Raw genomic sequence first — 13,610 nt, 5'->3', positions numbered from 1 at the left:
AAGCAGCCATGTCGGTAACCACTCAGTCCCAGGACCAGTGGCCCTTCTGTCTCTAGCTAATGCTACCTCTCCCATGGGCAGTGGACAATTCCTGACTCTGGAGCGTCTTCTCACTGTTCCTCGCCAGGGACAAGATCCCAGGACTCTGATGAAAGAGGAAATGCAAGTCACACAAACTATCCAGGAGCTCTCCCTGGGACTAAGGGAGTACAAGGAGAAAACAAGAGAAAAACCTAAGTCTTAAGAGAGCCCTCTCCAAAGAGACCCACACCTGAACACTTTGGCTCTTAACCACTGCCTGTCTGTATCTGTCTCTGGCCATATTATTGGCTGGGAAACAAAGTCCACCTTTCCTGGGACCTGACTGAAGCCTCTCATCTCAAACTGCTGGAGTCAAGTCTCCTTCCAGCAACAGTGTCTTGTGGCAAGAAGCCTGGCTGGAAATTTGAAAGACACAGCAAACCCTGAGCAGTTGTGCTTAGTAAGGCAGGTGAGAGACTTAAAGGTGCATAGTTATTTGTAACTAGTGAGAGCTGTACAGGTATCTGGTCCAAGCCCCTCCTGTTTCCACAGAAGGAAATTAGATCCAGATTAGGGAAGTATCTTTCTCAAAGTCAGACACTGCTACCTTCATTCAGGTAATGGCTGAGCTGGAAGATTGAGCCTTCTGCCCTTTGTCCATTTGGAGTCTTCCTGTTTGTTCCTTTATGTATCAAGTTCTGGGACCCCTCCCTCCCCTGGAATTTAGGCCTTTATTTTAAATGGGAATGTTTTTACTCGCTGAAAAGCCAGATGAAGAGTAAGGAGGAGATTTCCTGGAGGACTGAAAATGAGAAGGGTGGAGAATATAGTGAGAAAAACAACATTATTCTGGCCAAGGAATCCCTAGGTTGCAGGGTTTTCGAAAGTTTGTACTAATGGGATGCTTTGCTTTGATGAAATCCTACCACCAAAATCCTACTATCAAGTATGATTAAATAGATGAATGGAGAGATGGGGCAATTGAGGTGGATGTGAGGACCCCAAACACCCTGTAACTCCTCAGTCTCTTGATACTTAGGGTGTCTCCCTAAAGCACTATGACAAACTGTTTTCACACTTTGAAAACAGTGCCCTGAAGTATTCTGAGATCCTGGACCTGGAATATTTTTAAATGGCACTGGGTTCAGTCCCACGTACCCAAGCAGGATTTGGGACATGTACTGAGTAGTGTCAAACTACTGAGATGCCCAGTGGTAATGGGGAAGAAACCACAAAACAATTCACACTTTAGAGGTTCAGCTTCCTTTGCCCAGGAGCTTTCTCTCACTGCAATTCAGTATTTCTCTCTGAAGAAAACAGAGCTAAGCTGAGAGTTTCCTGAAAGTCTCCAAATCTTTTCTTTATAGATATATAAAAAAAAGAAATGTTCAATGGAAAAATAATTTTACAACATTAGAGAAACTGTTCAAAAGAAATGAATGCCCATAAGCCTACTAACCAGTAGAGAAATCACTTCTATTTTTCAATATTCTGTGTCAATCTTTGTTCATACACACATTTGGTGTTTTTGTGCAGTGTGTCATGGGCTAGACAGTTTGCAAAAGCATGTTTCATTTGCCCAATTTCATAAATGAAAAAGGGAAGGTTTCAAGAAACTGAGTAACTTTTCTCAGATGATACCATTAGAATATTTGAGCCAAGACTCAAACTAAGGTTAGTACTCTAAAACTAGCACTCTTTCCACTTAATAGCTGCTGTCACAGAAGTGTAGGGAGCACTATATCAGAGCCAAGGAATACCTGGACATAATTTAGGTGAACTCCCTACTAATTAAGTTGTTCATAACCCCAAAACCACACAAAACTCATATTAACAATCAGTTTAAAACCAGTAAGTGTGGTACATGAGGATGCACGCAAGACTAATTGAAACATCTGGGCTAATCCCAACCTTGACTTCACTTTGCGATGAGGCCTTAGGCATCGCATTCACCTCATATATAAAATGAAGGGGTTAAAAGCCATTATGACAACATCCTAGCATACTGTGAGTCTATGATCTCACTATTTAAGAAGGAATCACTTTCCCATGGGCCTCTCAGCCCTTAACCAGGAAGGGTTTTCTGGGCTCTGCCCCTTATTTTGAATCCAGAACCTTATTTTCCTATGCATGATACATTGTTATTATTAAATGCACGAGTTATTATTATTACTAAGAGTGACAAAGTAGGGAGAAGGATTAAAGATCATGACAAGATAATGCTAGCAATTAGAAAACAAGGTCAAGTGAGAATATTGTATCTGAGAAGACACTCCCTTATCCTGAGTTTCCCATTTTGGTCTATAGGTAAGAAGGTATACAACTAAAGCAGCTTAGCACACAGCACAGAAGGAGATATACTCTCTTTGAGCAGAAGTCTCTTGTTCATGGAAAATGACTCAGATTAATGTCTCACAAATGTAGAACCACTTGTTTCTTGTGAGGGACAGAATCTCTAAGCAACCATGAAAAATATCAGTATTATTACTGAGTTTGTCTGGGATTGTCCAGTGACCCCCAGATCCAGACAGTGTTCTTTGTGCTGTTCCTGGGGATTTACCTGATGACATTAGTGGGGAACACAGTGATGATCCTGACCATCAAGGCTGATGCTCGGCTCCACACACCCATGTATTTCTTCCTCAGACACCTGTCTTTCCTGGATCTCAGTTTCTCCTCAGTCACTGTGCCCAAAATGCTACAGAACTTCTTGTCTCAGAAGAAAAGCATCTCAGTGTGGGGCTGCATCACTCAGAGTTTCTTTTTCACTCTCTCAGGGGGGACAGAAGCCTGTCTTCTCTCCGCCATGGCCTACGACCGCTATGCTGCTATCTGCCACCCTCTGCTCTACACTGTGGTCATAGACAGACCTCTCTGCACCGGGATTGTGAGCATAGCTTGGGCAGTGGGATTTTCTATTTCCTTGATGAATAGTCTCTTTGTTCACAAGTTACATTTCTGTGGTTCCAACATCATCGGCCACTTCAGTTGTGAGCTACCTCCACTCTTCCCTCTGTCTTGTACTGACCCCACTGTCAACGAGATTCTTCTAGCTGTGCCACGTACATCTTCAGGGCTGCTGACACTTCCCCCAATCCTCTTTTCTTACTCAAGAATCATTTCTGGCATACTGAGTATCTGCTCCTCTGAGGGCCAAGGCAAGGCCTTCTCCACCTGTTCCTCCCACCTCACTGTGGTGCTCCTGTTCTATGGGACGGCTCTGTTCAGGTACATCAGCCCTGACTCAGGCCCAGTGTTGGAGCGAGTGGTCTCCATTCAGTACAGTGTGATCACTTCCTTGCTGAACCTCCTTATCTACAGCTTCAAGAACCAGGAGGTGAAAACAGCTCCACAGCGACTGCTGAGGCAACAGAAGTGTGCCAGCAGGTAAGAGAGAGCTGTGTGCTTCTGCTCAGGAAAGAGAAAATGTATCTCTAAAGGAGAAAGGTGTTTATAGGCACAAAGCATTTGGGGAAATTGAATTTCAATTATATTTAACTATGTGTGTAGATTTTGAAGTAAATAAGCTGCCCCCAAAAAAGAGAGGAGGGGGCTGGGGGGAAAAGAGCTTGATGTACAGGTTCTTATCCAGGAGCCCTTTGCAAAATAATCAGAGAGAGACCTTCATAGCTCTCTCATAGCTTCCCTCATATGAGGAGCTTCCCTCATAGCTCAATTGGTAAAGAATCCATCTGCAATGCAGGAGACCCCGGTTCAGTTCCTGGGTCGATCTGCTAGAGAAGGGATAGGCTACCAACTCCAGTATTCTTGGGCTTCCCTTGTGGCTCAGCTGGGAAAGAATCTGCCTGCAATGAGGGAGACCTGGGTTTGATCCCTGGGCTGGGAAGATCCCCTGGAGAAGGGAAAGTTACCCACTTAAGTATTCTGGCATGGAGAATTCCATGAACTGTATAGTCCATGGGGTCACAAAGAGTCAGACACTACTGAGCAACCTTCATTTCACACACATGTTCACAGAGAGACCTTGGCTCTGTGTGAGGAAATAGCAGGACTTGCTGACATACATAAAGTATATTGAAACAGAACAGGGTCTCTGGCCAAAATGTCAACTTTTTATTGGCATTTTCACAAAGGCACACAATAAAGAAAGGAGCCTACAACAAAGAAGAAATCAGGTATAAATTATACTCCAGAATGAAAACAGTCAGAGCCATCCATTCATAAGACCTGGTGGTATTCTCTGGCATCAAAAGGCTAGTGAACCTGAATAGGCTGATGTGTTGGTTAATTTTACATGTCAACTTGACTGGATTAAGGGATGCACAGATAGCTGGCAAAATATTATTTCTGGGTGTGTCTATGACAGTGTTTCCAGAAGAGATTAGGATTGAATCAATAAACCTAGCAAAGAAGACTGCCTGGGTATCACAATGTGCCTGGGTATCATCCAACTGCTAAGGGCTAAAATGGAACAAAACAGGGTGAGTTTGATTTCTCTGCCCTTAGATATTGATGCTTCTGGTCCTTGGACCTTCAGACTAAATGTGGGACTTCTCTCACTAGCTCCCCTGGTTCTTAAACCTTCGGTTTTGACTAGAATTACAACACTGTCTTTCCTAGGCCTCTGTCATATAGATGGCATATCTCAGCTTCCATAATTGTGTGAGCCAATGTCTCACAATAAATCTCTTCTACATACCTATGTATTTATATACATAGTCTATCAGTTCTGTTTTTTAGAATTGTGACCAATATGGCAGGAAAAGGTGAAAAAAATTATATTATTCTCATATTAGAAATCCGTGTATCATGCCTATCTTATTTTTCCTAAGCTCTCTTGCTGAGATCTTATGTTTAAAAAATACAGCATGTGCATTTGATCCAGGTACATATTGTATAACAGTATATGGAGTAGGGGGTAGGCATGAATAATTATAGAAGTAAAATTAAAAGGTCAGTAAGGTACCCCTTGGCATCTATGTAATTAATAAACAAATACATGATAGCAGCCTATTGAGAAACATTAATGAAGACCTAAATAGAAAGTAATATATCATGTTTATAAATGGTAGATGATTTTTAAAATGACAATTGTTCCCAAATCATTTACATATTTAGTATGTTGTTATTGTTTTAGTTGCTACATCATGTTCAACTCTTTTGTAACCCCATGGACTGTAGCCTGCCATGCTCCTCTGTCCATAGGATTTTTCAGGCAAGAATACTAGAGTGGGGTTGCCATTTCCTTCTCCAGGGGATCTTCCTGACCCAGGAATCAAACCCACATCTCCTGCATTGGCAGGTAGATTTTTACCACTGAGCCACCAGAGAAGCCCATATTTTTAGTATAATTTCAATTAAAATTCCAGAACAATTTTTTATTAATTTGAAAAGTTGATTCCAAATTTTATGCAAAAGTAAACAGCTCAATAAAGGCTGAGTTAAGAAGAATAAGACATCAAGATTTATTATAAAACTATGTAATTAAGACTTTATATTACTGACAAATAGACAGACAAATACACTAATGGAAAAGAGAACTCAGAAATGGACCCCAAACTCAGAAGTAAACACTGAGATGGCAAGGTAGATCAATTCATTGAGGGTGTCTTTTCTATCAATACTGCTGCAATGATTAGCTCTTCATGTAGAAAATTAATAAAATTTTATCCTCACCCAGCATAAGCAAAAAAACAGTTCCAGTCAAAGTATTAAATGTGAAAGGCAAAACTAAAAATCTTTTATAACATAATATAGGACAATACATTCATGGCAGAGGAGGATTTTTAAAAACCAGATATGAAAAGTACTATAACCTCAGATATGCAGATGACACCACCCTTATGGCAGAAAGCGAAGAAGAACTAAAGAGCCTCTTGATGAAAGTGAAAGAGGAGAGTGAAAAAGTTGGCTTAAAGCTCAACATTCAGAAAACTAAGATCATGGCATCTGGTCCCATCACTTCATGGCAAATAGATGGGGCAACAATGGAAACAGTGACGGACTATTTTTCAGGGCTCCAAAATCACTGCAGATGGTGACTACAGCCATGAAATTAAAAGACGCTTGCTCCTTGGAAGAAAAGTTATGACCAATCTAGACAGCATATTAAAAAGCAGAAACATTACTTTGCCAACAAAGGTCCATCTAGTCAAAGCTATGGTTTTTCCAGTGGTCATGTATGGATGTGAGAGTTGGACTGTGAAGAAAGCTGAGAGCTGAAGAATTGATGCTTTTGAACTGTGGTATTGGAGAAGACTCTTGAGAGTCCCTTGGACAGCAAGGAGATCCAACCAGTCCATCCTAAAGGAAATCAGTCCTGAATCGTCATTGGAAGGACTGATGCTGAAGCTGAAACGCCAATACTTCGGTCACCTGATGCAAAGAACTGACTCATTTGAAAAGACCCTGATGCTGGGAAAGACTGAAGGCAGGAGGAGAAGGGGACGACAGAGGATGAGACGGCTGGATGGCATCACCAACTCAATGGACATGAGTTTGAGTAAACTCCGGGAGATGGCGATGGACGAGGAGGTCTGGCGTGCTGCAGTCCATGGGGTCACAAAGAGTTGGACACAACTGAGCGACTAAACTGAACTGAACTACAAAAAAATGTTGATAAATGGAATTATATTAAGATTAGGAACTTTGACTTTTCAAAAAAGAACCTCATTAAGAATGAAAAGATGAGCAAAAAATATATGCCACACACATAAGCAGCAAAATCCTAGTATCCATTGTAAAAAAAGAAATCATTCAGATAGGAAAATCAGCAAAAGTCTGGAACAGGACTTTGACAAAAGAGGAAATCCAAATCTCTTAGATCCTCATCCTTAATAGGAATCATGCAAATGAAAACCACAGTGAAAATTACCATTAAGCAGATGACAAAATGCAAAAATTAAGAAGCCCAATAAAACAAGGTATTGGCAGTAGTGTAAAACAATGAAATTTCTCATTTGGGAAAAAGTTTTTTGTTAACTATTATGTGGTAAAGTTAATTCAGCCCAAAGTTCCCCTATTATGGATTTATCTAGAGAGACTCTTACTCATTGCACCAAAACAAATGTACAAAAATGTTATGGTAGCAGTGTTTGTAATAACCAAAAACAGGTAATAACTCATACCATAATACCATAACCAAACTCGCTCAGTTGTGTCTGACTCTATGAGACCCCATAGGTCTCCTGCATTGCAGATGGATTCTTTACTGGCTGAGACACCAGGAAAGCCTGCATAGCCATCTACAATAGAAATTAAAATATAATTTTTGATATATCCATACTGTGAAGTGAATCGGCTTCCCAGGTGGTACAGTGGTAAAGAATCTGCCTGCCTATGCAAGAGATGCCAGAGATGCAGCTTTGATCCCTGGGTTGGGAAGATCCCTTAATCTTCCCAATGGAAATGGGAAATGGCAACTCACTCCAGTATTCTTTCCTGGAAAATTCCATGGACAGAGAAGCCTGGCGGGTTTCAGTCCATGAAGCTGCAAAAGTCAGACACGACTGAGCAGACGTGCATGTGTATGTATATGTGAAGTGAATACAACCAAAGAAAATGAATAAAGATTTCCACACCATGTAGCATGGATAAACCTTAGATATAATATTGTACAAAATGTTGCATGAAACTATTTCATTCATATAAAGTTCAAATATAAAGGCAAACAGGACTATAATATTTAGGGATGCATGTATAAATGGTAAAACTATAAAGAAAGTAAGGAAATCAGTAAGAATGTTAGGCAGCCTGTGTTAGTACTAAGAGAAGAAGGGACAGGGTTCCTGTAGCAGAGTGATATACATTCCCGGTGCTGGTAATGTACTATTTCTTAACCTTTAAATTTTTTCTTATATAGTGATCACATAGATCTTTGCTTTAGTAAGTAATTGTTAAGTTATACTCAAATGTTACATGGAATTTTTAGTAAACATGGTAATTTTAATTTCTTGGATAAACTATAAATAGTGAAATACTGAAGTGATTTCTATTAAAACCAGAAACTGAGATGACATGCCTGTTTTCTCCACTGTTTCCTTACATTGTTTTGAAACTTATAACTATGATAATAAGACATGAAGAGGAAATACTTAAAATAATTATAAAATACCAAATTACTTATTTTATATGCAGATGATATGATTAATTCTTAGACTCAATAGGCTGAGGTGAAGGGAAGAATGAGAATTAATAAGAGAGATTAAGTGGACAACACAAAAAATAAATACTCAAAAAGTTTATTACTATCCTATCAAAAACCAATTTGAACTGAAAATGGAAAAACATCCATTCACATTATCAACAAAATAATAAAATAACTAGTAATAAATTTAACCAAAAAATACAGAATTTGACTAAATCTATATTTAGTCATAAAACAAGATCTGAATTAAAATTTCTTTTTAAAAAAGTTTGTAGAATTACTATCCTTTTGTTTAAGTTTGATCAGATTCACCAGTAAAACCATCTGGACCTTGAGTTTCCTTCTGATTATGGTTACAAATTCAATCGTTGATAGTGCTACTGTGGTTTTCTAGATATTCTTGTAATTTGTTCATCTGTGTCTTTCAAAGAATTTCTCCATTTAAATTGTCAGATGCATTGGCATAAAATCATTCATAACATCCTCATATTGGCTTTTAAGTCTATGAGGGATCTGTAGTGATACACTCTCTTATTCATGCTCTTTATAACTTGTTCATTGGAAAAGACCCTGATGCTGGGAAAGATTGAAGGCAGGAGGAGAAGGGGATGACAGAGGATGAGATGGTTGGATGGCATCACCAACTCGATGGACATGAGTTTCATCAAGCTTCGGGAGTTGGTGATAGACAGGGAAGCCTGGCATGCTGCAGTCCATGGGGTTGCAAAGAGTTGGACACGTCTGAGTTACTGAACTGAACTGATACACAGAAACACTTAAACTTAAAAATCTTTTATTCCAAAGATGCAGGATGTGTAATATTCACAAACTAACAGTGTGATATACCCCATTAACAAACAAAAGATAAAATTCACGTGATCATCACAACTGACACAGTAAAAGCATTTGGCAAAACTCAACATCACTCATGATAAAAAAAAAAAAAAGTCTATACCCTCAACAAAGTTGGTATAGAGGAAACATACCTCAACATGATAAGTCCATCTATGACAAAACCAAGGCTAACATCATACTCAGTGCTGAAAAGCTGAACATTTTTCCTCTAAAATCAGGAAAAAGACAAGGATGCCATTCTCACAATTTCTATTTAATATAGAATTGGAAACCCTAGCCAGAGTAATCAGACAAGAAAAAGAAATAAATGGCACCCAAATTAGAAGGGAAGAAATAAAACTATAAATATGTACAGATGACATGATGCTAAATATAGAAAACCTTAAAGTCTCTACCAAATTTAGAATAAGTGAATTTAGTAAATTTGTAGGATATAAAATTAATATACACAAATCCATTGCTTCTCTATACACTAATAAAGAACTATCAAAAGAGAAAGCAACAAAACAATCCCATTCAAAATCACATGAAAAAGAAAAAAATATCTAGGGATAAACTTAACCAAGGAGATGAAAGATCTGTACTCTGAAAAATATAAGATATTAATGAAGGAAAGTGAAGATGACACAAATAAATGGAAAGATATCCCATGTTCATGAAGTACAATTAGAAAAAAGTGATATTGTTAAAATGGCTATATTACCCAAAACAATCTACAGATTTAATATAATCCCTACCAAAATACTCATGCCATATTCCACAGAACTAGAACAATCCTAAAATTTATAGGAAACTGCAGAAGACTTCAGTCAAAGCAATCTTGAACTAGAATAACAAAACTGAGGTATCACATTCCCTGACTTTAGACTATATTATAAAGCTACAGTAATCAAAACAGTATGGTACAGGCACAGAAACATAGATCAATGGAATAGAACAGAAAGCCCAAAAATAAATAAACCTATGCATTTATGATCAATCAATCTATAACAAAGTTGGAAAAAATGGGGAAAAGACAGTCTCTTCAATAACTGGTGCTGGGAAAACTATACAGCTACATGTAAGAGAATAAAATTAGGATATTTTATCATACTACATACAAAAATAAATGCAAAATGGATTAAAGACCTAAATGTAAGACCAGAAACCATAAATGTCTTAGAGGAAAACATAGGCAATGCACTCTTTGACATAAGTCTTAGGAATATTTTTTTGGATCTGTTGCCCTAGGCAAGAAAAGCAAAAGCAAAAATAAACAAATGAAGTCTGATTAAACTTAGAAGATTTTGCACAGCAAAGGAAACCACTGACAAAATAACAACCTACTAAATGGGAGGGCTTCCCCAGTGACTCAGCGGTAAAGAATCTGCCTGAAATACAGGAGATGCAAGAGACGTGGGTTTGACCCCTGGGAAGATCCCCTGAAGGGCGGCTTGGCAATCCTCTCCAGTACTCTTGCCAGGAAAGTCCCATGGACAGAGGAGCCTGGCAGGCTACTGTCCATGGGGTCAGAAAGAGTCGGATACAACTGAAGCAACTGAGCACTGAATGGGAGAAAATATTTACACTGGTATGACTGATAAGGGGTAATATCAAAGTTCATACAACTCAATATCAAAAAACAACTTAATTAAAAATAGGCAGATTGCCTAAAGAAATATTTTTCTGAAGAAGATATACAGAATGGCCAATGAGCACATGAAAAGATGCTCAACATCACTAATAATCAGCGAAGTGCAAATTAAAAGTATGATGAGTTAGTACCTCACATCTGTCAGAATGACTACCCTGAAAAAGATAACAAATAATAAACGTTGGTGAAAATGTGGGGAAAAGGAGCCCTAGTACACTGCTGGTCAAAATGTACATTGGTACAGTCACTGTGGAAACAGTATTAAGTTTCTCAAAAATTAAAAATAGAACAATCGTATGATCCAGCAATTCCAATCCTGGTTATATATCCAGAGAAAACGGAAAAAAAAAAAACTAATCTGAAAAGATATTTGCACCCCCAATGTTCATAGCAGCATTCTTCACAATAGCCATCTAAGAAGCAATCTTAGCCATCTAAGAAGAATCTGCCATTCACAGAAGCAATCTAAGTGTTCACCAAAAGATGAATGGACAAATAAACTGTCCATTCATATGTCCAAACTGTTCAATCAAATAAATGTTTATCATTAACAGACAAATAAACAGTCAAACACACACACACAAATGGCATATTATTCAGACATAAAAAAGAATCTACCATTTGTAACAACATAGATGAACTTGAAGAGTATTATGAAAGGTGACATAAGTCAGAGAAAGACAAATACTGTATGTTTTCACTTATATGTGGAATCTTAAAAATAAGACAAATTAATGCATATAACAAAACAGAAACATACTCAGATACAGAGAACAAACTATGTTTACCAGTGGTGAGAGCAGTGAGAGGAGAGACATGATGGGGAATGGGATTAAGAGGTATGAACTAGTAGGTATAAAATAAATAAGCAATATGGACACAGTACAGTACAGGGAATATAACCAATATATTATAGTTACTTTAAATGGGGTTTAATCTATAAAAATATTCAGTCATTGTTGTATACCTGAAACTAATATAATATTATAAATCAACTAGTCTTCAATGAAAAAAACAACAGAGAACTAAATTAAGATACCATACTATGTCAATGAGTAACCTGTTAAGAATTAAGTTTTTGTACTATAAAATAATGACAATTTGAGATTACACCACTTTGAAGTTGTCTGAGTATAACATGATATTTCACAGTGCTGGAATTCCCTGGCAGTCCAGCAGTTAGGACTCCACAAGCATTTCCTACAGTTCCAGCTTACTGTTACCTGTCCTTGGGTAAAATTCCTGTGTGACCCTGTGTGACAGCCTTCTCTGGTCTATAGCTGTAAGTAACAAAGAGTTCTGCCTTTCACCTGTCTGTCTCTGAGTTGTGTCCTACCACCAAAAAAACTTTAAATCTTATAAAAACATTTAGTCTTACCCTGATTGCAACACCAGCTCACTAACTGACAGCTGCTGGTACTTGGTTCACTATTTGCACTGACTACAAATTATTTCTGCCAGGTAACATCAATTGCCAACATCTTGCTTACAAGTGTTTTAAAAGTGTTACACGATGTGTCATATTATTATTTAATTTAGTCCTCATAGCAGCTTTTAAGGAAAAGAAGAAGGAATGACATTATACCAAGTTGATTGATCTGTCACCTAGAGGCAAAGCCAAAACTGAAAACAAATCCTTTGCTTCTTAGTTTAGTGCTATTTCCAGCACGACTCCATGCCCACTATTCAATTTAGCACTGTCTTTCATATCAAAATTTTCCCATTTAAAGAGTACACAAGAGGGACTTAACTGGCTGTCCAGTGGTTAAGACCATGTCTTCCAAAGCAGGGGGTGTGGATTCCATCCCTGGTAGGGAAGCTAAGATCCCACAAGCCTCGTGGCCAAAAAAACAAAACATAAAACAAAAGCACTATAGCAACAAATTCAATAAAGGCTTTAAGAAATGACGATGTTCTGTCGCTAAGCCATGTCAGCACACCAGACTTTAAAAATGGTCCACATCAGAAACTTAAAAAATAAAATAAAATCAACAAAAAAGAGTACACAAGAAACTGTTACCTCCTTATAAGGCTGCTCCTTCCCTCCCCTCAAGGAAAGTAAGATTTAAGGTTAAGCCACAGAACTGCTTAATCCTTCACACCACCACCACTATTGCCAAGCATGATTTAAGAGACCTTGGAGCTCTGGCACTTCTGGAAAGACAGCCCCTCTGGCCTTAACTCTGTTCACAACACGATTGAAAGAGGGTATACAAGTGCAGCACACTTCTAGTGAGATTTTCATTCTATCACAGACACTTCATCTACTCATCCCACACCAACCCTTAAACCTCACCTCACCACTGACAAGACGACTATCATAAGAACTGGCTATACACATCCCCCTGAGAGTACTAATTCCATCATGTCCCATATCTCTGCTTACAACACTGGCCACAAGAAAACTTGGCCTCCAGATCACCCCTCACCATAGAGATTCTTACCCTATTACTGTCTGCTACATTGCCTAATTTGAATCAGACTCTAACCCTCAAAACAACTTCTAACTTCTTCCACTGTGATCTCTGGAATTCAGGATCCATCATCAAAAAAATCCCATTGCTGTAGACTGAATGCTTGTGCCCTCCCAAAATTCACATATAGGAACCTAATCCCCAATGTGATGGTATCTGGATGTGGGACCTTCAAGGAAGCGATTAGGTCTTTTGCGCAGACCCCTCATAAATGAGATTAATGCCTTCATAAAAGAGGCCTCCGAGAGCTCCCCTGCCCCAAGAAGACACCAGCAGTAGTTTCTCACCAGAATCTGTCAGTGTCTCAGTCTTGGGCTTCTCACCCTCCAGAACTGTGAAAACTAAATGTTCACTGTTTATAAGCTGCCATGTCTATGGTTTTTGTTACCACAGCCTGAACAGACTAAGACACTCCTATATCCTTCAACCTCTTTGACAGATGTTTCTTTCACCTCTTTTATCTAACTAAAACCTGGCTACCTCTTTAGGAAAAAGCAGGCTTCTTTTGCAGTCCTCTCAA

The 13,610-nt window shown here is 38.6% G+C and overlaps 1 protein-coding gene across 1 annotated transcript; it reads left to right on the top strand.

The window, feature by feature from the left end:
* Positions 1–2,486: 2,486 nt before the first annotated feature.
* LOC120858083 (olfactory receptor 8S1-like) lies at positions 2,487–3,412 on the top strand. The gene is given in 2 exon segments (XM_040233949.1): positions 2,487–2,514; positions 2,517–3,412. Coding segments are annotated over 2 exon segments (924 nt in total).
* The last annotated feature ends 10,198 nt before the right edge of the window (positions 3,413–13,610 follow it).

This window comes from Oryx dammah, unplaced genomic scaffold (genome assembly GCF_014754425.2).
Source record: "Oryx dammah isolate SB20612 unplaced genomic scaffold, SCBI_Odam_1.1 HiC_scaffold_29, whole genome shotgun sequence".
Lineage (NCBI taxonomy): Eukaryota > Metazoa > Chordata > Mammalia > Artiodactyla > Bovidae > Oryx > Oryx dammah.
This window is presented reverse-complemented; position numbering and strand designations above follow the sequence as displayed.